This window comes from Colias croceus, chromosome 6 (genome assembly GCF_905220415.1).
Source record: "Colias croceus chromosome 6, ilColCroc2.1".
Lineage (NCBI taxonomy): Eukaryota > Metazoa > Arthropoda > Insecta > Lepidoptera > Pieridae > Colias > Colias croceus.
Window position 1 is genome coordinate 2,597,867 of NC_059542.1, and position 24,449 is coordinate 2,622,315.

The 24,449-nt window shown below is 31.7% G+C and overlaps 3 protein-coding genes across 5 annotated transcripts in view; all 3 read left to right on the forward strand.

The window, feature by feature from the left end:
- The window catches only part of LOC123692453 (facilitated trehalose transporter Tret1-2 homolog), a 29,296-nt gene extending 11,043 nt beyond the window's left edge, over positions 1-18,253 (forward strand). For all 3 annotated transcript variants that reach the window (XM_045637202.1, XM_045637200.1, XM_045637201.1), the window contains 9 exons: positions 2,208-2,455; positions 3,022-3,180; positions 4,083-4,222; positions 11,151-11,383; positions 13,546-13,687; positions 13,984-14,110; positions 15,241-15,431; positions 15,902-16,040; positions 16,379-18,253. In XM_045637202.1, coding sequence (XP_045493158.1) covers positions 2,208-2,455; positions 3,022-3,180; positions 4,083-4,222; positions 11,151-11,383; positions 13,546-13,687; positions 13,984-14,110; positions 15,241-15,431; positions 15,902-16,040; positions 16,379-16,500 — 1,501 coding nt within the window. In that variant the 3' untranslated portion in view covers positions 16,501-18,253. The remainder of the gene's footprint in view (positions 1-2,207; positions 2,456-3,021; positions 3,181-4,082; positions 4,223-11,150; positions 11,384-13,545; positions 13,688-13,983; positions 14,111-15,240; positions 15,432-15,901; positions 16,041-16,378) is intronic.
- A 361-nt stretch (positions 18,254-18,614) lies between these two features.
- Positions 18,615-19,277, forward strand: LOC123692829. The gene is made up of 2 exons (XM_045637627.1): positions 18,615-18,709; positions 19,043-19,277. Exons 1-2 carry the CDS (start codon positions 18,616-18,618, stop codon positions 19,252-19,254), a joined length of 306 nt encoding a protein of 101 aa, XP_045493583.1. The 5' UTR covers position 18,615; the 3' UTR covers positions 19,255-19,277.
- A 475-nt stretch (positions 19,278-19,752) lies between these two features.
- Positions 19,753-23,567, forward strand: LOC123692617 (facilitated trehalose transporter Tret1-2 homolog). The gene is made up of 9 exons (XM_045637381.1): positions 19,753-19,948; positions 20,468-20,626; positions 20,899-21,038; positions 21,327-21,559; positions 21,663-21,801; positions 22,022-22,148; positions 22,462-22,625; positions 22,895-23,033; positions 23,233-23,567. The coding sequence occupies exons 1-9, from the start codon at positions 19,753-19,755 to the stop codon at positions 23,565-23,567; spliced, it is 1,632 nt and encodes a 543-aa protein (XP_045493337.1).
- Positions 23,568-24,449: the final 882 nt, after the last annotated feature.

The following is a 24,449-nucleotide window of genomic DNA, read 5'->3' on the forward strand; positions in this document are numbered from 1 at the left end:
ATAGTAATATATTTGTATTTTACCTTCTCTCATAGCCTTACTTTATTAGATAGTTTAGTGTATTTTATTCTGTAAGTAAATTTTTTTCGTAGGTAGTAGAAAGAAAGAAGTAAAAGCTTAAGGCTCAGAAAAATAGAGTACGTATTTACATTTTTCTTGATTTTTGAGTCAAATTTTAAGACGCTTTTATTAGCGTCATATTATGTACTTATGTTTGTATGTAACCAACCCCTTCACACTCGATTTTGAGCAAACAGACAGATTTAATTACAACTTTGAATACTTATCAAGGATCGGTAATAATACAATAACTTCATGATTTACGTGTTTCAATAGTTTTTTAAACTATATTTAGGTCGCAAATGTCCCATATCTATGTAATACAGTAGGAACAGAGTAAACACAATAATTGAGATAAATAAATACTTATTAATTCAAACAGGTTGACCTTAATTTGAGGTTATTAGTTAATTTGAACGATGTTTGAATTAGGATAAACAAATTTTAAGCATGTCATGTGGTACTATAAAGTATTACTCACACCTTATTTAAATAAGTGTGTAATTAGTAAATAAGATAATAGCTTTTTTTCATCTTTATTGCAGTTTATAATATTAACAAGGTAATAATTTACATACCTAGTAGATTTTTCATAAATTTTTGGTAAAGCTCTTCTAAAAGTTTATCAATTTATATTCGTGAATTTATCTAATTATTTACGTCTCTCAGAAAGATTGCAGTTCCCTACGATTATTCTACAATTTATATTCCAACCGCCCCTAACATTAATAGGCACAAAGCATTTCAAAACGATTTTGATGCAAATAGATGTGAATAAACATCTTCATCGTAAACTTTTGTAGTTCAGGCTTATTAACAAATGTTATAAGAAATAGATAATGTTTCAATTAACACACTATTTGTACGTTCCGTACATGATCGCAAAACATGATACGAATGTTTGTATATAATTATTACTATTGACTAAATGTAATCAATAACAATTGAACAATGATATAATAAGTAAAAGGTGAATCTATGTAAATTGTATAGATATATAAACATCACGTGCCACGGAAGGCCACGATCCAATATCAACTATGTGTCAACGACTGTTCTGATAACACTATTAATAACATTATTATCATAATGAGCCCGTTTTATTGCTAGTTGCATTTATCTATCAATATATTGTTTGATTTCTTTTGATATGACACTTATGTGGGATAATTGTCTTATGCTAAGCCTGCAGAAGGAATGGCATATATAATAATACGATCCATATGATGTATGCGTAACGTAATTGCATGTTGTTTTACTTGCATAATAATTGCATATAGGTATTCGTTGTTTTCTCGACTCTCTTAACTTGGGATTAGATATAAAAGGTATTTGAACCGTCGTCGTTCCTCATATGAATAAAAATACCAAAAAAACTTCCATAAAAGCCTTCAGGCATCTTCAGGTGCATATTAGTAGCTCAAGAAAGTCATGGTTGAATTAATAGAATTAAGAATGACTTACTTAATTGAAGTACTTAATATAGGAAATAATATACTGTTATAATGAACAGCTGATAATAATGGTTTAATAGTGAAGTGTCCATGTGTTTTATAGTTTGAACTTTACGGACCTGCGGCAAATTGAACGTGGCGGGATGAAATTGACCTCACAAATTGATAACCTTCATTTATGACGAGTTCTGTTATGGCACAATGTCCCGTTGTTTCAACATTAATTATTTGATTAAGTGATAGTTACCATAATAAAGCGCTTTTATTGTTTCATCTAAAACCGGACAATTGTCATGTGTTTTGTCAATTGTTTTGTTGTTTAGAATTGACTCGAATGTTTTTATGTAGTTACCTACAGTGGGATGTTAATTGTTATGCATACATACATACATACGTAGAAGTATGTATTTGGTTTTGTTGTTTCAGAAACAACCGTTGTTTATTTATGACGTACCTACCATATACTTAAGATATCAGAGATGCAGTATTTCTAAAATATATTGAATCAATATTGGTTCCAAACATTTGTGTTAGAATAAGGTATACATACATATATATTATTTTCTTGTCAGTTTTCTGTTGACGAACAGAATGATACATATTTTTGTATGGAGATCGTAATCATATCGGTAGGTCTAAAAATTAAATCACCATTTTCAATTACAATAATCAATGCTACATTCTCTGTTCCAGGAGCGATGCTACACCATTCCTTAAAAATGGCGTCAAACCGACAGTCGCGAAAACACCTGTGCCTGAAAAGGCTAAAACGGGGAAAGAAGGCAGAGGAAAGGCATTTAAGCAAATCGTAGCAGCTTTAATTGCTAATTTTGGTACTGTTAATACTGGAATGGTATTTGGATTCTCGGCGACAGCTCTGCCTCAACTGAAAAGTCCAGATTCAACTATACATGTCACGGAAAATGAGGCTAGTTGGATTGGTAAGTGAATTGACATTGTTCAGGATTTTGATCTGATTATGTATTTAGTTAGTTTCGTTTTAATAAAATAATTAAATTGTATATTTTGTCGGATAGCAATAAATTTATAATTTTGCATAGAATTTTTCATTTATTTTCATTCATCAGGATGTTTTATGCTTGATAACATTATACGAGGCCTTTGTCCCTGCATTACAAACACAGTAGTCTGATTATTATTTTATAATGACAATAGTGTGTAATTTGAAAATTCTCTGTCATCAATTTATGAATAAGGATTTTTTTGGAACGACGTTCCTTTCTGGGCTGTAGATACGAAAAATCCTCACGACGAATTAACATTCCTTCACTTATTTCATTTATTATTGAACACCTAAATATTGATACTTTATTCGTTATTTGTTTCAATAGGATGTCCCACATGTTACACCCCACCTTTTTTTTGAATAAAAGTATGGTCAAAACTTATCCCAAAACTTTTGATGACCATTTCATTAGGTAAATAGCTATCTACTCCTGACTCCATATAAATTAATATGATGATTCAAATCCCTAATCTATTTCAGCAAGTTTAAGTTCCGTGGGCACTCCTATCGGCTGTATAATTAGCGGGTACCTTATGGACAACATTGGACGCAGGCGCACGCTGATCTTCACGGAGATACCGCTCATACTGGGCTGGATACTCATTGCGTTTGCGGTTAACGTGCCTATGATTTATGTTGGTATGTGTTTTTCTATTAGTTAAGAAGATATAGTGATATAGATGAACATTTAGTAGAGTAAGAAAGGAATTTCTCTACTATTGTAGGTATGCTATCGAGTTAGTGGACACACTGTCTGACATTAATAACTTCAAAATTGGTTATCGAAAGAACATGAATAAATCAGGTTTATTTCAATCTTCAATACAAAAAGCAACACGCTTTTACTTGTTTACGATTCATGACATATTTTTCGTCTATTTTGGGAATTGAAAATCTACCACACTGCTGCTTTTTTTATGTGGTGTCTCTCGATGTTAGCCAGAAGGGCTTCTACATCTTAACGCAGACGCGTGGGTGAACTGTTGGTTCACACTGGTACAATATACTTCAGGTCCTCTCTATAGCCCATATATATTATATATTATTATCTATATATTATTATATTATAATATTACTAGCTTACCGCCCGCGGCTTCGCCCGCTTTCTCTAAAACGATTTGAGATTTAAACTATCCTATCTCTCAAGTTGGATCGAACTGCACATGGTGTGCGAATTTTATTATAATCGGTTAAGTGGTTTAGGAGTCCATTGAGGACAAACATTGTGACACGAGATTTATATATATTAAGATAAATGCGAAAGTAACTTTGTCTGTCTGTCTGTTACTCAATCACGCCTTAACTACTGAACCAATTTGCATGAAATTTGGTATAGATATATTTTGATACCCGAGAAAGGACATAGGCTACTTTTTACCCCGGGACATAGGATAGGTTTTATTCCGGAAATCCCACGGGAACGGGAACTATACGGGTTTTTCTTTGAAAACGCGGGCGAAGCCGCGGGCGGAAAGCTAGTAGCCCATAAGTAAACTAATCTTCATTTTAATTCATAGCACAAACTAAATATTTTCTTCCAGGTCGTTTACTAGTGGGCTTCGGGTCAGGCATGGTGGGCGCACCGGCCCGTGTATACACGTGCGAGGTGTCGCAGCCGCACCTGCGTGGTATGCTTGGCGCGATGGCCTCCGTTGGCGTGTCTACTGGCGTGCTGATACAGGTATATAGACAGACAAACATGTACACAGAACATATATAAATATATAGGGACTAACATCACACAGAAGAGATAAAATACAAAATACAATTTTCATCATCATCATCATTAGCCCATATACGTTCCTTCTGCTGGGACACGGGCCACTTATGAGGGTACAGGCCATAATCCACCACGCTGGCCAAGTAACCCGCACTTACGGATAGAATTTTAGGTTTTCGTTTTTGGAAGCCGGTTTAAAAATGTTAGACAGGAAAAGTTACTGATTTGTATAAGTTCGCGTGGCGCCGCTTTTTTCACTTTTAACTTCACTACAAGCAAGAGCCCCAAGTGTATATTGAAATGTATGGTCCCCTAACTGACTCACTTAGGGCGAATATTCCCATACTTACCTACTGCTTAACAAACACAATATAAATGTTGCGATGAACAGAATTCGTAGCGTTCTGCTACGAAAGTTTTAAGACCAATATTGAAGTGTCCTTACTACACTTAGAAGAAGCAATCGTTTTTTATGATAATATTATTTATTAGCCAATCGAGAAGGTTCAAAATTCTTGCTTTGTATTCTTTCCGCAGAATTTCCCGGTAGTTTAATAATTGGTGAGACCAATTATCAACGAAATTAATTCCTTAAATATGCAAACATTCAAAAATTAAAGAACCTATTAACCTTGAATGTCATTTACTGTTATTGCCTCCACGCCTAAAAATATTCGTTGTTTTCACCGCGTGAAACCCGATCGTCCATGTAAGCGGTAACACGTATATAATTGCTATTTTACGAGTGTTCATCTCATTTGGACAGTGGACGAAATGACGTCAATGCCTTGTATGCTATTGTATAGTCTATACTCTGTGGAAATTTTGCATAGTATTTTATTATCTGTGATTTTGCTAAACCGTCGAACGTTTTGGCGCCTTTTGATCTATTACTTCATAGTTGATAGATATAATGACGTAGGTACTAGGTACTTGATTATATCAGATTGTAGATAAACGTAGATTACAGCTGGGATTTTTTTATATCTCTGAACAGATTGGTTACCCGTGTGGTGTTAGACAGAGTGGTATCGAAAATGTGACATGATTTGAAGGTAGTATGAAAAAATGCTAATGATACACTTGCAGTTTACAATAATAGATTCGGTATTTAAGGCGAGGTATTTCATCCCGCCGTTTGCGCGAGTCGCTCTTCGCGTCGGCTTGTCAAGAAAACGCTGCGCAACGTTAAGTTCTGAGATATAATATGTATTTAATAATAACAGGGATTCATTTGAAAACCAAAATTTAGCACGTTTTCTGCAGTACATCAAAATACATATTCTTATACAACAATTATTTTAAATATCAGAAATGTCATTATTTAATAATTCGTTTTCGATTTTATTTTAGCCTATTTTTATGATTTTATATGATCGAGCAAAATACACGTGGTTGTGTAACAAATTAGCTTTTTAGGCAATATCTTGAAGTGTATAAGTGTATTGATTATTTTTTCTAAATGCGTCATGTAATTGCAAATACATACATAAAAAATTTGATCTTGCAAACCAATTTTACTCCGCTTCGCTGACGGAACTCCCCTTAATTCTCCTGACTATAAAGATTATACGACAATTTAAATACTACTTAAAAGAAAATTGATCACCCATAACATATGTAACGGCGCAGCAGTAAAACTTCAAACTAAACAATATTATAACAATTACGTTTTGCAGCATTTTCTAATGCTCTATGAATTATTGTTAAATCTATACTAATATTATATAGCTGAAGAGTTTGTTTTTTTTGTTTGAACGACGTAATCCTAGGAACTACTGGTTCCATTTTTTTAATTCTTTCGGTGTTAGAGAGCCCATTTATCGAAGAAGGCTATATAATATCATCACGCTAAGACAAACAGGTTCGAAGTCACGCGGATGAAACCGCGGGGCGCAGCTAGTGTATAATATTAGCGTAAAATAAATACAAAATACATGTGAGAAGAAGTTATTAAATAAAGAATCTATATATATAAAAGAAAGTCGTGTTAGTTACTCCACTTATAACTCAAGAACGGCTGAACCGATTTAGCTGAAAATTAGCAGGGAGGTAGTTTAGAGCCAGGAGAAGGATATAGGATACTAAATACGTACCACGGGCGAAGCCGGGGCGGACCACTAGTATTTTATAAAATAAACTATAAAAGTTAGCTGATGGGTTCAAGGCTATATTGTAATTTTAGCAATGCCGTATAACATCCGCATCCATATAAGATAAGAGCAATCATATAATAATATTGTTTTCTTTGCTAATTTGATTAATTTCCTGCATTTTTATCTTGGGCATGGGTAGATTGAGTGATGTTATACAACGCTGCCGTAGATTTTAATCACGCTTATTTGAAGAAGTTTAATTTCTTGCGAATTTATGACATGCTTATGTGGAAAGAACACTTATGGTAATTTGTAAGGAAGTTACTGATTTACACGGCATTAAATTTCAATGTACGGATAGGTATAAGTTATATTATGATGTTTGATTAATTTTATTCGTATAGTACAAAATATAATTAAAAGTTATTTTACAGGTTTAATACCTATGCGTATTCGTAGGTAAATAGAATGCGTTCTGAAATAACATTCTCTGCCTGCTAAGCCGCAATTTCAAGTTCTTTTTTTCCTAAAAGATGTTATTATTATTTAAAAACGGATACACCATTTTAGGAAAATTTATGTCGCTAAACGAATAAAACATGCTAAATAAAAAATATCAATAAACAGCTAAAACATAATGATTACTGGATCATTGATTACTGGTTAATGTAAATAGAAGTTATTGTTTCCTGAACAATTCAGATCTCACGTATTTCGTTATAATGCTAATAAATGTTAATTTAATAAGCGTTACAAATATTGAGCTAATATTACATCCATACTTAATATTATAAATGCGAAAGTAACTCTGTCTGTCTGTTACTCAATCACGCCTAAACTACTGAACCAATTTTCATGAAATTTGGTATGGAGATATTTTGATACCCGAGAAAGGACATAGGCTACTTTTCATACCGGGAAAATGACGCAATCCCGGAAATTCCACGGGAACGGGAACTATGCGGGTTTTTCTTTGACTGCGCGGGCGAAGCCGCGGGCAGAAACCTAGTAATAATTCATAAAAAGAGATCCTAAAAGATTTCTTTTTAACATTAAATATTTTATGATTTGATTTCGAACATTTCTAGAATATATTATGTGCGTTAAACAATTAATTTTTTTAAAATTAAGTTAAATATAATTTAGATATTAACTAGCTATGGCCCGTGGTTTTACCCGATTGCAGATATGTCTATCTGCACGCATCATCACGCTAAAACCAATAGAAGCAGCTATTGGTCGCGTATGATGGACTATCTGACAATAATTTTTCGAATTGAACCCGTGGTTCCTGAGTTTAAGCAAACAAACAAACTCTTCAGCTTTATAATATAGAGTTAAATTTTGTATTGCTTGCCTATTATCATAAATTGATCTAATACTAACTATGTATCAAAGGATTTCTTAAAAAATATCATACGATTCGCACAACAACCAATTCGCATGTATCGCAGAAAATTATAAAAAATGGCATGAAAATGAATCGGTCACGTTTATAAAATGGACACATGATGTATTGAATTAACATTCATTTGTACATGTCTTGTGAATTGATATGTTAATTATCATTTTATCGTCTGTTAAATCATCAGTATGAACTTGTGTAGGTAACTATTAATCCTGTTTATGTTGTTCTAGTAAATGAAATAATAGGTAGCTATATAAATATACTAATGGGCAAAAAACATGCTAGAATTGAGAATCTCTTTCGCTTATAAACGGTAACGTCGCAGAAATTGTTTAAATATAACATTATAAATAATTAATAATACTGTTTTCGTTTATGAAAGGGAATATCTTATGTAATAAGCCTATATGACTCTAGCAGGAGGCTCTCCAGGCAAAAAACTACCATAAAATTGCCATACGACGTTAAAGAATGACATACAAAGAAATAGATAAACACACTTTTAAAATAGTCAATATTCAGATGATTATTTCAGTGAAATTATAAATAGAAAATTTTCCTGATAACAAGGTAGGTAGGTACTTGGTTACTTTCCATAAGGTTGGTTACACATACACGTTTGTCGAACGATAAAATTATGTTTACATGATGATTCTTAATTCTTATTATATCTTTGCTATTTTTAGCTGAATTTTAGCGATATTTAATTTATGAAGTGTTGATTGATCATGTTTAACTTTTTAAAAATAGATACATAGATGACAAAATTCCTAGCTTCGTGATTAATGACTTTGGTTTTTTCCTGTTTAAAGTGGTTTCACGCAGATTTTAGTTAATCATAGTACCTAAATAATGTAGTTACCATACATTACCTACTTTATTTTCATGATTACGAAATAAAAAAGTGTTTACAATAACGGATGGTTTAAAATAATTTTAATAAAATAAATCGAATTAATCTACAAGTAGGTAAATTACTTAGATTACAAAATAAAAGACAGATGGAGCGTTGCCGAACTAAACCGAATAATTTATCGTCATTTTCAATAAAGCTATGTGTGCTGTCATTTCGCCGCTGCACTGTACGTACACGGTGCTTTTGTGTGCGTGTAATGTGGCCAGATATTGAAAAATTTCCCAAATTTTTCCCCGACTACGGAAAAAAGAGGGTTATGTTTTTCGAGTTTATGGATGTATGTATAATATTTCTTTGACACGCCCTGCAGTATAAACCGTTGGACCGATTTTGAGTTGTGAGGTTTCATTGCAATGATCTGAATTATTATGTTAGTGGCTGTAGTGACGTAGGCTATATACATAAATGAGAAGTCAAGTTTTAATTTTTATTTAAATTCTTTTATTACATAGAGTACCTGCCTACTAAAGTTATATATGGACAAAATAATTTTATTCAATTTTTTATTAAATAAATTACATAAAAAAAGTTTCAATATTAACTATAATAATTATATTATTTTTTATTTTTCATAATATATGAATACGAATAGCGAGTTTTTAGTCGAGAATACGGGACATTTTATTTTCATCATATCCATCATGGACTTCACATAAATTAAATCGCTAGCGAAAACGACTATGACGTTTTTAAGCTTTATAAAAGTAACAAAATAATGTATTATGCTTATTAAAATAATCTAATAATTATTATCATGAACCTTTAGTGCACTATACAAATAATCACATTCACGATCGAAAAATCCAACAGCATTACCCTGAAGATCCTTTAACCATTTTACCGTTTTACCAATAAAAATGGCAAATTCATTTTCAAAATACTGGCAACATACGTTGAAGTTTTGTATTCCTTCATATCTGTAAAATTATTATTCGTATTAAAGAAATAAATCAGCCAAATAATCTACAGAAAACCTGTGAAACGATGTTTTATCTTTTTTTTTTGTTTTCGGGAACAAATTTTACAGCGTTTTATTATCACAAGACGGCATTTTTTTACTAAAATTGCAAACCCTTTTTGACGTATTGCATGACACTATATGCGCTATAGCACTGGTGCAGCGACGTATTTGTTTTTGATTTCGTATTTTCTTTGACAAGGGCGACGGGCGGTTGTCATGCTCCATCTGTACTTTATTTTGTAATCTAAGGTAAATTAATTATCCAATGTGCCCTTTCATTTTTCAAACGATTAACCTTATTCTGTCCTGCATATATAAATAATGGATGTAGTATCCATTATTTATATATAGAGGTATAATTTTATTATTTTTTATATTTATTATTTAAATTAGAAGAGGTAAAATAATTTTATTTAGGTATTTACCTAAATGAGACTGCACAAAATATTTCAGTTTCAGATAACTAATAACATATGACGTATTGAAGCTAAGTAAATTGCGAAATTCCTTCAAATCTTTGTGAAAACGTGCGTGTAAATAGTATCTACATTATGATGAATTTCGTGCAATGATGATTAGGCAGCTTAAATATAAATACGTCACAGTCATCATGATAAGAAGACATCTATCCTGAAATGTGGCATACTTTTCTGTGAACAATTGAATAAGCTAATGTAACGTACTTTTTTGTATGTGTTTTATATTGATGTTGAAGCACTAGTAAGTTGTAGATGATAAACTATATGCATTTTTATCAGCCATTTGATTTTCATAGCACAATCGCAAGCTTAGTATGCGATCAGATCGTGCCGTGTGTGAAAAATGTCCTAAAAACGAGGCATAATTGATACAATGTAAGAATTAGGCATGATTGGTATTATTTGATAGTTGTTATGTGTGTTTATACAATAACAAATTATTACAAAATTTGATGAAATTGTTAGAGAATGTGTGTGTGAAATTTTTTTCAATTTTCTTATCCATACTTTGAAAACCGATTTTGAATAATTTATCTACCTAATTTCTACGTGTGTTTAATATTTATTATAATATTCGGAAATCGGAATCCTGTAAGTTCTATGTTACTGTTCTAAGTTGACCTTTCATCACAAACATTTATTTTTGTATTTATTGCCCTATCCACTTATTTTCTAAAACACAATATTTGCATCAACGATAACAAATTAGGTATTTAAAACAAGGAAAATGTTTATAAATATTTGCTTTCCTAATTTACATATTTCTTTAAATTCCTCTGCAAACAATGAATGAAAACATTAACCTAATTTATAAAATAATAAAAACTTTTTCTTCAACTGGTGGTTGAACGAAGGCGTTGCTGCATTTTACGAAATACTACATCTTACATTGGAATCGCTAAAATTTCACTGTCCTATCTCCACTACTTCAATCGTTAAAAACAATTCCTTTTTTATACCTTAGCAAGCTACTAGTTATTATTCTGTAACCTTAGTCAGTTATTTACAGTCTTATTTTCTATTTTTCAGTACATTATCGGCAGTGCGACATCATGGAACATTCTAGCGGGTGTGAGTACGATAGTGCCAATAGTATCCCTCCTCGGCATGTTGGTACTCCCGGAGACTCCCAACTACCTCCTCACACAGAACAAGGAGGAAAAAGCGGAGAAATCTCTCTCGAAGTTACGGGGATCCACTTGTAATCTTACAGATGAGATACAGAAGATGGTTGCGTTTAAAGAGAAGAATCATGTTGAACCGTAAGTTCGATTTGTCTATGATAATTGTAGATTCTTTGTGTCTAGTTCTATATTGCGTTGTGATTTTTGTTTTAATGATATAAATAAATGTTATGTTGTTTATAATAAGTGGAATGAAAATCTTCTCAGAATTAAAACAAACTAAGTATTATACATATTACCTAGAAGTAGTTCGTGTTTAGATATATTATTTTTAGATGCTGTGGAAGTATTCAGACATAATATTATGTACACAGAGACAGACTAAATTTACATTCATAATGTATATTAGTATTTTCGTAATAAAACTTTAACACATTAGAAAATTTTCCATGTCCAATAATTCCATTCACACCAACAATAGGTACAGTTAAGAGTTGAATAAATAATAAGCGAATGTAGACTAAAAATGTGGATAAACCTGCTTTATCAGGACAGTATGTTTTATAACTGTTATTGGAGTGATTGTGATTATGAAAGACCAGGGGCCGTATTTCTGCCATGGCTGGTTATTGCAATCATAATATTATGAATTTGCCAGTCAGTACAATTCTTGGCGTAAACTGTGGAAATAAGAAGTCATAATACGGCCCTGTAGATAGATATACTAAGACGACAGTAGATGGCAAAGGCTTTTAGAAAATGTTTTTTTGTAGAAGATAAATCTGCCCAGTTTCGATAAGAAAAAAATACATTAAACTTTTTTCATTAAAGTCGAAGGCCTTAACTTCTCCAGCCCCAACTGCTCTTTTGATTTAATTCCTAATAGTAGGAGAGCCTGTGGGAGATCGTCCTTCACCGATCTGGTAACCAGATGAGACGTATTTTTTATTAACAAATATGCCTATAATTGCTTGCCTATCGAAAAGTGGTCATGGCTATTTTTAATTAAATTACCTTACCTATTATGCTATTATGCTTGCCTACTCATTTCAGTGTATCTGGTTCTCATTTGGTTATCAGATCGGTGAAGGACGATCTCCCACGGGCTCTTAGACCATAAAAAATACTTTCTCGTGCAAAAGGCCTTACATACGTAGTGATTAAGCTACAAATAGTGCACCCAACAGTTAACACAACACAACAACAACAAATAAACTACGAGTAGGTAAATAATTAACAGTTTGCACTCAATACGCATAATATATGATCGTGTATTATTAATCTATTCCTTGTTTATAGGTGTTTGTAGGCGTGCGTTTTGTTTTTCCATTATCCCTTAGTTGGTAAATACTAAATATTATGATTTGTGACGTGTACAGTCGTGATTTATGATGGAATAATATTTGATGTTGATTCCTATCTTGAGTTTGTACAACGATAATCAATGTGTGGTGAAAATTATTTATACCTACCCAACTCGCAGTTTCTTATTTGATTATAGTAGTTATTATTAATGTGAATTATGTGTATTAATGTGATGTGAAAATTATTTTGATAACATGATAAAGCACATCTTGATAATAATTTGCAAGAAATACTGAGTAATAACTTACGAATAAAGTTTGAATAGTTTAAGGCACGAACACGTTTAACGTGTAGTATTTAAGTATTACACGTTTTTAAAAGCGATGAAAAGAATCATAGCAATATGGTCTTATAACCAAAACAATTGTTTAATAGTATAGCAAATAGTGTGTATTACATACGACGCATTTACTAAACATAAACTGCACATTAAATTCTAAACCTTTGAACAGATGGTTTGATAACATTATTTTGTTATTTTTATTAAGTTTTCATACATAATTCTTATCGCTAAAACGGCAAATTTAACACGTTTCACTTTTCCATAATATGACAATGTTGTTGCACACGTGAAAATACACATTATACTTACCTACCTACAAAAAATTCGCATCTAAATGTCATGTTCAAGGTTCTTTACGAAATGTCTTTTTTATACGTATATAGACGAAAGGTGAACAGTATTTTTTATGAAAAAACAAAATAATTTCCATATTTTAATTCAATCAACCACAAAATAAACATTAGGTACACACCTACCATGCATTTGATACACACGCACACACGCATACGCATGTACGCATATAGACTCTTTTGTTATAGGTTAAGTTCTTTTCGGCTACATTTATAGGAATTTCGACCAAAATTAATAGAAGACAGTTTCCAGCTGGAATTACAATTTTTCACATTTTATATTTTTTTCCATATTTTTCCAGTTTAAAATCGCCGCGTGAAATAATCAAAGCGCTCATGGCGCCATCTACGCTGAAGCCATTCGGAATACTTGCGTTATACTTCTTCATATACCAGTGGTGTGGTGTTAATACCATCACGTTTTATGCTGTTGAAGTTTTTGAGGTAATTTAAATATGTAATAGTAAGTAAGTATGTATAGTATTTACTATTTTTCAAGCACTTTAATGAGGGCAGTTAAATTTCAAAAACTGTGTCGGTTGTTAATTTTTTATAAGTATATGAAATAGTTATAATGTTTAAAATTAGAAGGTGAAATGGTAATTTTTACATTAGAACATTTAGATTGACGCATTAACTAAAAAGTCATTTAAAAAAAATAGGTGTTTCCTCTTTGATGTTATTTCAAAATTCAAACGACTAAAAATATAAATAAAACATTTAATTTTAAATTTTTCCAGGCTTCAGGCGCATCTCTAGACAAATATTCTTTAACAATATCAATGGGTGTACTACGTGTGATATTCACAGTGGTGGGTTGTATACTGTGCCGGCGTTGTGGTAGACGACCACTCACTTTTGTTTCTGGTAAGTCAGTCAAAATTAATTAAAGCTGTGGGTAGTTTCGAAATTAAGATAAAAAATATAATGGATTTTTTTCATATCCATACTTATACCCGGCGCGGCCTAAGATGATCCCTATGACACTGACAGTTATTCTCAAGAGACAAACTTGTAATGGCGTCACCATTAAATTAGAAACGTATTGGAGTCGTCTAAAAATGGCATTTATTAATTTTTACGTAGCTTTATGCCATTACAATGATATTCCGTTGGAATTATAACAATTCATAACATTAACGAGAAATTATGTCAATCTGACTTTACGTTTACGTCCTTCAAAACTTACATCGTTGGCATTTATCGACTAGTGCGGAAAGTATCGATAAACAAATTTCGATAATGGAAACGAGTTCACATTTTTTCCATGCTTAAGCTATAGTTCATTCACTATTTAATGGAACAGAAGATCGCAGCATAATTAATTAATTAATTACCGTTCGCGTTAATTTACTTACCTATGATAATATAAGTTTTTTAGGAAAATTAAATGGGGGATTCCATTTTCATGATAAAATAATATACACTGTGTTTAACGGGTTAAAAATTACGAGAAAATGATAAGGTGCATTTTTATGTTTTGGAAAACTTTCGTTTTACTTACCGTTTCGTTTACATAATAGACGTTAAAAATTCATTTTATAATATTTGTAAAAACATGTTTACCGACGTGGCTAAATGCAAACCACGCCTTTGCCTATAAAATAGTAAAGTATCGACACGATCCATCATACGAGCAATCACTAAGACGAACTGTCATAGGGATCATCTTAGGCCGCGCCGGGTATAATACTATAAAAGCGAAAGTAACTCTGTCTGTCTGTCTGTAACTCAATCACGCCTAAAGTAATGAACCAATTTTCATGAAATTTGGTATGGAGATATTTTGATACCCGAGAAAGGACATAGGCTACTTTTTATTCCGGGAAAATGACGCAATCCACTGATCACATTATAAAAGAAGTATTTTTATGTCTTGCATGTGAAAACTTAGGTACTCCAGAAGCCTCCTCTTCCAATTTACTCCCTGTTACTATTTTTTCCATTGTATAACTTGAAAAAATATCTATTATAGCTAAAATAATTGAAATTTCCAGCTCTCGGCTGCGGCACATCCATGACAGTTTTATCGGTCTATCTCTATTACGTACAATATTGGAAGGATAATAATATCCAACCGCAATATTCCTGGATCCCAGTGGCCAGTATATATTTGTTCATGATATTCTGTACGCTCGGCTTCTTGATCGTGCCCTGGATCATGATTGGAGAGGTTTATCCTACGCAGGTGAGGTTTTATACTAGATTTAGGTGTAGAAATGACAGATATATGGAAAAAAAACTTTTTTTTTGCACAGAAATTTATACCAATTTGTTTTTGAAGTGAAACTTCTTTAGGCGCGTTGAGAGGAAAAATTTCAAAGTCGCGTCATGGCGATGCCGTCACGCCATAGAGTGAGGGGACGATTTTGGTAGGTATCTTTGAATCTTGTCAAAGAAGTTTCACTTCCTACATGTGTGCTCGGCACGCACGCTCTTTTTTTAGAATACAGGTACTATATAAAATTATCCTTGTACCTTCTCAAAAATTTATTAACCTGATCAAATATTTTCAAATATACTCACTTTGTTTTACCCATATAAAACGGCAGTTTTTAAGCACATAAGGGTCCCCGAATAAAATGCAGTTTCGAGGGTATTTATACGAAGTTTCCTTTATTTCTTCATTATATCATAAAATTATTTGTTAATTTCAAGGTTCGTGGTATAGTGGGTGGTATGACAACATGTGTGGCGCACTTGTCAATATTCTCAGTGGTGAAAACGTTCCCGTTGTTGAAACACGCGCTCAACGACTATGGCGCGTTTGGATTGTATGGCGCGCTGTCTTTGGCTGGTAAGTATTTTTTTTGTCATTTTTTGGGATTTTTGATGTTGCAAGTATTTTTTTTTGCGTAATGGGTAGAATGCGTATGTGATATTGAAATAATAGACATTTTTTTCATTTTTGCAGATTTATGGTTGTAGTAATTTTGAAACAATCGTTCACTTAGTATAAAACTGATTCAATTAAATGTAAAAAATACTAAACTATTTGAGTTAAGGCTACTTACATTTTTTTTTTGAAAAAATCTACAACACTACCTACAATAAAATGTACGCTTCCTCCTTTCACACACATCCTTTAAACACATCTTTTAATTGTGTTAAATTAAGAAATAATTACTATTTCAGGTACCGCATTTTTCTACGTATTCCTGCCAGAAACAAAAGGCCGTACCTTACAAGAGATAGAAGATTATTTCTGCGGCAGAACGAAAACTCTAAAGAAAAACGCACAGACAGACCTCGCGTAGTTTTGTAGGTAATTAGTTGTTTGGGAACAAAATAATGTATATTATGTATTTATATTTTTAATAGTGATGCATTAGTTTTGTACATTTGTTGCTTTTAGTTTTTGTGATATGAGTACAATACCAGTTACATACCGATCATTTTTTTCTTAGATCGGATTTTTTTTAGTTTTTATGTTATTTTTATTTCAATGGCTTTTAATCTGAATGGAGACAATAAACTAATTTATGAAATCAATGTATAAGGTAGAATTATTCTGTAAAAATCTATATACTATTAGTAGTGGGGTACATGCCCCAAAATTATAAAAAAAATGTTTATTTCATATTAGTATGTGTTAGTTTACAATTAATGAAAGTAGTTTATTAATTTTTTAAATTATATTTTTTATTATGAATAGAACCTACGACTTACACTTTCCGAAAGGAAAGTTAATTTTGTTCTTTATCATATAATTTATTATTTATTTATTGAAAAATATTAAGTACACGATAAATATTAAATACTATCTGCTAATAAAATTTACATACATGATAGTATTCATTTGTAAAAATAAATTATTTTTTATCAGTCAATAATTTATGGTTCAACAATACAAGAATCTTCAAAAAAAATAATGAAAACTACCTACTTCTTCTTTAAACACTGTATTTTTGGTGTAAATTTTAGATTAAATTAAAAAAAATGTATACAATTTTGGATTTATATACCTGTATACAAAATTATTGTAATGTTCTTATTAAAGATAATTAATTGTGCAAAGCCAAAATACTCGAATGACCATTTTCATTAAGTTTGTAAAGCGATACATGGGGAAAAATTGAAAAGGTATGCATTTTGATGGAATAAAAAAGCTGAAAAAAATAAGTTTTTTGTGTTTTTGAGGTTTTTTAAATGTTTTGAAATTGTATACAAAAGTCCTAATCATAATAAATTTACCAATGTGCTAAAATAAAAAGTATTAATTAAATAGGTTAAGAATTAGTGCCATTTAAGGAACAATAAGTGATTATTTATTATAAGTTTTGTAGATAGAGTTTGTATATAAGTACTTATGTATTGAAAGAGAATAGCATTTATACAGATTGTATATTTTAATTATCTATAAAAAGTTACTATGGTTTGTTAATGAAGGGAAGTAGATTTTTTTTTCATTTCACGTTTTGATTTTTTCTTGATTTTTTATCTCTATATGTGTAGAAAATAAAATAACTTAGAGTTTAAAGGGATCTTTTATTATTAAATTATATTTTTTATTACCTTTATTGGCTACTTATAAGATATGTCATCATAATATATCGATCAATTGCTTTTATTGTTATTATATTATGAGTTGGTCCATCAGAATTCCCTTTTGGAAAACTTTGGTGATGAAAAGTCCCTTATTCAAATTAATTATTGTTACCTATTTAATGTGTTATTATGTAATGAAGTTATTTATATTTTCCATATATTTAAGACATTGTGATGATTATTATACATATAGTGTAATTTACATTGTATTCAGTTAGGTACGAATAAAGTTCACATGTTTTAATGTTATGGTTCGGATTTTTACAGATTTTAACTGAATTTACTAAGAAAATTTGTATTTTTTCCTTTATTAACAAATCGTAATAATTAAATAATATGTGCTATTGTGGCAGCTGTGCACTTAGAAGTCAGCATTTGAAGGTACAAAGAGATTTGCCTTATTTTTTGATGTAAATGAATTTTTGCGCTTGAAGCATGGAAATAAAAAGTCAATTTGTTTAATTATTGTTTTATTTGATTTTTTATTTATTGTTTGTATATTTATAATCAAGTGATACTACAGTCTGCAATCACTAAAAATATGGAGGACAAGAAATTGTTCGAAAAAAACATAAAAGTAAAAAAAAATATACCGGCCGAATTGAGAACCTCCTCTTTTTCTGAAGTCGGTAAATGATTTATTTCACAAATTATAAGTTAATTATAAAAAAAATATATATTTTTTTTCCGAAATAAATGGTACCTACTTATTAGATAATGCCAAAGACAAAACAGCTACCTAGATTTGACCTAGATACTTCAATTTTATTTTTAAGTTTTTAGCTCTACATTGAAACAACGATCAGTGTTTTGAATCGTTCTCAATGAATCAAACGTTTGTTTTGCACCTTATCGTTTTCACGTGCATACTATGCATTATACAGAGTAGTTCTATTTCAAGCCTTATTGAAAGTAAAGGTAAGCCTAATTTTATTGAAATATGGATTTTGCTTTACCTGTCTCTTTAGTGTTGAAATATTTACTAAGCATCTAATTGTATCGGCAATATCCTTGTATACCAATGTTTGCGATTAATTTGATTAAAAGTAGACATTTTTTTATTCAGATCTTATTTTATTGGCCATAATATTCGTACCATATTCAAGAGTAAGTACACCTACTTAATAGATATCGTCTTCATAATATGTTAACAACACTAGATAGGGACTTATTTGCGTTTTAATATTATTATGTCTAATACAAAAAAAATATATATATAACTCAAAACAAATATTAATCATTGTTCCATAGGTCATGGTGTTATACGACATGTAGACGGCGTAGAATTTGACTCAATATCCCGAGGCACTCTATTGCAAATCCTATCTGCTTTTGATGAGAACATCAAATCAAGGATGGGCGGGAAGAAAATACCCCTGTTTAAAGCGGAATTTGCTAACAATAAACACACGTATCCATTTATTTATCCGCACTTCTTTAATAAGAAAGAAATTTGGATGTGAATGAAGAATAAATTTTGATAAAATGTTAACTTGTTGTTTTTTTGTGCTTTACCGGATCAGAATGCAAGAATAGGTTGTGCGAAATAAAGGTAGTGACCGTAAAACTATGGCGTATGATAAATATTTAAATTGGTATCTAGAAGCTGGTAAGTTTCAATCAACATTATTTATTGATATAAAGCGATTGGAGAGGAAAAAAGGTACCTAGGTCTCATTTAATAACAATTTTATATAATGTTAGCACACTGTTAGTTACACAGATTAGTTAATTCCACAGTTAATTCATTCCAATAAATACAAATACAACCTATTGCAATCAGAAATATATTCTCCTTAATATTCTCTATGTCTATGAACAATCCTGCCATTAATGTCAAATCAATTCAGCAAAGTGCAGTGTTTACATCAATACTTCTATTAATGTATTTTAATACGCAAATCGAAAAACTTAACTTACTATTGCACTCTATCGCATAAAAGTATCAGCTATGGGTTAAAATGTCCCTGGAATTCACATACCCTGACCCAGGTTTCTGGACAGCAACTTCTTTAATCCAACTTGGATATGGCATATGGGTGAACTTATCCATAGTTACTATTGGACTCACGTTCGGCTTCTCAGCAGTGGCCATACCACAACTGAATTCACCAGATTCTGAAATATTTTTGACCGTGGCGGACGAGTCATGGATTGGTGAGTAATATAGGTACTTTATTTTAAATTTAAACTTTTGTATATTGGCCGTTGATAAATTGGCTATTATACCTGTCTGTCTGCGTAGTTATGAAATACATAAATTCTATCCGACCATGTAGCACAATCCGTTTTCCGTTCCGGTTGTAGACGTTCGCTACGTCTACTACCTTTTTGCCTACTTTTTCTTCAAATTTTATACTTGAAGCATTAGTATTAGATAAAAAAACGACGTGTGGCACTCGGGGACTGCCGCGGTAAAGCTATTGCATGCTATGCCTTATTTGCCTTCAAGCTACACCTCCGCCCGTCGGAGTGGGGAGCGTGAGGTTTTTTCGTTACGGAATTTCTCGATTCGGTCCCCGCGCTCAAGGCCCGCGATAGAAGCTATGCAATAGCTAAAAATGTAACGGATAATAGATTCCATTCGTAGAATATTATGTGATATTCCTCATTCTAGAGCAATTTATTGCTTAGTTCTGTGTGTGTATTTAATATAAACACAGAATTAAATTTCAGCTAGTGTCCTCACCTTGGTATCACCGATTGGTTGTGTAATATGTGGATACTGCATGGATAACTTTGGGCGTCGAATCATGCTTGTTCTCAGTGGTATACCCGTGGCTATTGGCTGGTTTTATACTGGTTCCGCGCAAACCGCTTTCCAGATTATAATAGGTAATAAAACTATGTACCTATCATTAAATTTTTTAGGACAGAATTCAAGAATGGTAAGTGCTTTAGTGATGTCAATAATAATTGTACAGGAGTAAATTTTTTCCTAAAATAAATTGGTAACGGAATAATGTCTAGGTACCTATTCACGTTTAATATTGTTGTAGGTATTCATATCCGGTTTGATCTCAAATAAATAGATAAGTATCAGAAAACACATGTAAATGTTTCAAAATTATCACACCATGAATTCTTAAATAATATATCATTGCTAGGGAGAGTCATCACTGGAATAGGCATCGGAATGGTGATGAGCGTACCCAGAGTGTACATGACGGAGATTTCCTTACCAAACATGCGGGGGGTGATTGGCTCCTTTCCCAATATTGCTATGTCGATCGGAATTACGACTCAGGTACGTATAGCACAAAAAACCTCAAAATGAATTCAAAAAGCTGTTCCACGCAATATTATAATTAATTAAGACGATAAGATGTTTCATTAATATACAGGAAGTCCCTATTTTTCACCCAATTTTATAATCATATCTAATGTTCGCTTAATAACGTATTTTATTGTTCATCTTCTGTGCAACGGTAAATAATTAATCTTATTTTAAAATCATAATGTTCGATTCGATTAATAACATAGGTATTTTATTGTTAATCTTCTGTGCAACGGTAAATATTATAATATTTTTCAGGCTGGCTTAGGATCGTTCTTAGACTGGACAATACTATGTTATATTTGCGGTATTTATTCATGTATTCTCGTGGTTTGTAACATTTTCCTTCCTGAGACACCGTATTACTTATTACAAAAATCGTCAATAGAAGACGCAGAGGAATCACTGAAAAAGTTTCGCTCAAAGAAACATAATATTGATGCAGAGATGGATGAAATGCTAGATTTTAAAATTGATAATAATATACGAAAGTGAGTAGAAAAGTATTTAATAGTTTTCTGTGATAAATTGTCAAATAATTTACTGATATTCTTCGAGCTATTGCATAAGTTTACAAGCAATTTGAATTTGTAGGTTAACATTAAAGGAGCAGATTGCAGCAATGTTTATGAAGTCTTCCTGTAAGCCGTTCTTCTTGATGTTTATGTATCTGCTGATCACTCAGGTCTCTGGAGTTACTATAGTTACGATGTGGGCTGTTGATATTTTGGAGGTAAATCTGGCGTAGACACTTTGCACAATAAACTATGAAAGTAAATAACCAATCTTTCCGTTGATAATAATTAATCAGCGTTTAACTAGATTTATTTTCACAAACTATAAACCCCAACTGGTACTAAATACTTATTTTCAAAATCACATAATATCCTACATAATATCTAAAACAACGATTTATTTATATCATTCATTTCTTTTTATTATTTTTGAATTAGCATTCAAAGTCGAGTGTGGACGCTCACATGGCGAACGTCATGTTGGGCATTACAAGACTCCTGGCAGGAATACTAACATCGGCTCTTATCCTTAGAGTTGGCAGAAGACCTCTAGCACTTATATCAGGTTTACATTACCTTTTATTTTAACCAGTAATCACTCCAGTCCTTTAGTTAAGCCATTTGCTAATGTTTTGCTTATTTTTATGGAACTATTTGTGTATCTAGTCTAGTCATAAAACGTCAACGTTTTTACTTTTTATCCTTGAAATTAAGCATAGTAATTTTATTTTTCTGTTTGAATCGACATATTTTATCTAGTATCGTACTTATAATTAAAATTCTTACTACTACACAAAATGAGCCCATTTTTAATCCCTTATCCAACAAAAGTTCATAATATGTATTACTTTCATGTCTATATAATTTGTCTTCACCAGGTTTCGGAGTGGGTGTTTCTGCTATTATCCTAAGCTTTATAATGATATACATGGACTATCCCAGTGTATACCCACAAATGTGCTATGTGGCTTACATAACATTCGCGTCTTTGGGACATTATCCACTACCCGTTCTTGTTATGTTTGAATTGTATCCTTTGCAGGTAAGATAAATTAATTACAGTATAATTTTTACCTTCTATTTTCTCTTTCCAGTTTTCTTTACGGGACTATTGTATGACCTTTTCCTACTTAATTGTAATTATTCTGATAGTTTTGTTAGCTTTTTGAGAAATAAGTTCCATTCCTAAATTGTGCGCCTGTCCGAGATAGTTTTTCTTTTTCGTTTCATGTAGAAATTCCTACAAAAATAACACATAATTTGTAGAAATAAAATTGGATTTAGGTCATGAATAGTATTATGCTGTTTCAGATTCGTGGCATTTTGGGTGGAATATCAATAGCAATACTAAACTTTCTCATGTTTGGCGCCAATAAGAGTTTTCCCTATGTGCGGGACGCGTTTGGTTACGCCGCTACTATTATGGGCTTTGGAGTTAGTTCCTTATTAGGTAGTATTCAATTACTTATGATAAATAAATAAAGCTTAACTTTTTCTTGTGTTAAGTTTTAAAGGTTTGAATACATAGATTTGAAGATTTCTGCTTGATTCCGGTATATATTTAAGGCTAAGTAACTTTAAAATTAAAACACTTAATTACTTACCTATCTGTAGGTAACTCGTGATCTGGACGTATTATTTTTCGACAGGCTGCCTCTTCCTCTACCTCTATCTGCCCGAAACAAAAAATCTCACACTTCAAGAAATAGAGGAATATTATAAAGACTTACGTCCAACCCTGACCTCCCAAAGACGGATAAAGTCCGAAATGTACTTACGGAATGTGCCCAGTGGTGTCAGCAAATCGTTAATTCGAATGGACAGACACAGAGACAGGTCTATGAGCTTGCGTAGAATGTCACCAGATCTTGGTAATAAGGCTCCAGACACAAAACAAACAGACAAAGCTAATGCGGATAAAAGTAAAGATGCAGATAAGAGTAAGGATGCAGATAAAAGTAAGGATGGGGATAAAACTAAGTGATGGTCTGTCATTTTGGATATAAATATATAGGTAAAAAGTAAAAAAAAATAGTTTGGAAAATCCAAAAGTGCACGCCTCATAATCTCATCCTTTACAATAAAATTGATTATTTATAAAGAGTACACTATAAATATTAAAAAGAAATAAAATAAAACAGTTGGAAAAGTAAAGAAAGCGGTACCGTAATAATTGAGCTATTTTTCTTGGGGCCCCACCTAGATGTGAAACTGCGCAGGTTTAAGGGACTGACTACCACCTTATTTTTTTAAACCTTGGCTTATAGTATAAAGAATCGAGTTTATAATGGTGAATTTTGAGTACACTATAAATATAAAAAAAATAAATAAAATAAAGAATATAATATATAGATATACTAAAATTATGGAGAACAGTCGATATTTTTTTTTTGTTTATTTAATAACAATTAAACCACATCGAATCAGACCCTGAAAAATGAAAGGGTTCTATTCCTGAGCATACTCAAGCGTAAGAGAAAAAAAAAGACTCGATTAGTAAAGTATTTCGGTCGCTATCGTGTTAACAAGAAAATCCTCCGCACATACAGACACACGGACGTCCAAGACAGAACTTTTTTAAACTGTTTTTTAACTAGTTTAAATAACAAAAATGACATCAAAAATATCATGAATGTTAAAAATAGTGTTTTTTCTTAATATGTGTGTGTATGTATTATCTTACAAGTGCAATGTATGATACATAAAGACATTTTAAGTTTGAAAAATCAGATGTTTTGCGCGAAGTGACAGTAGCCCACCTCAACGCTTCGCTTATGAGGCGTGCAAAATGCGTTAGAAATTTCGTTGTACATATTTTATAGTTACTATGTTATTGTTTAAGATTAAAACAATAAAAAGTTTTGGA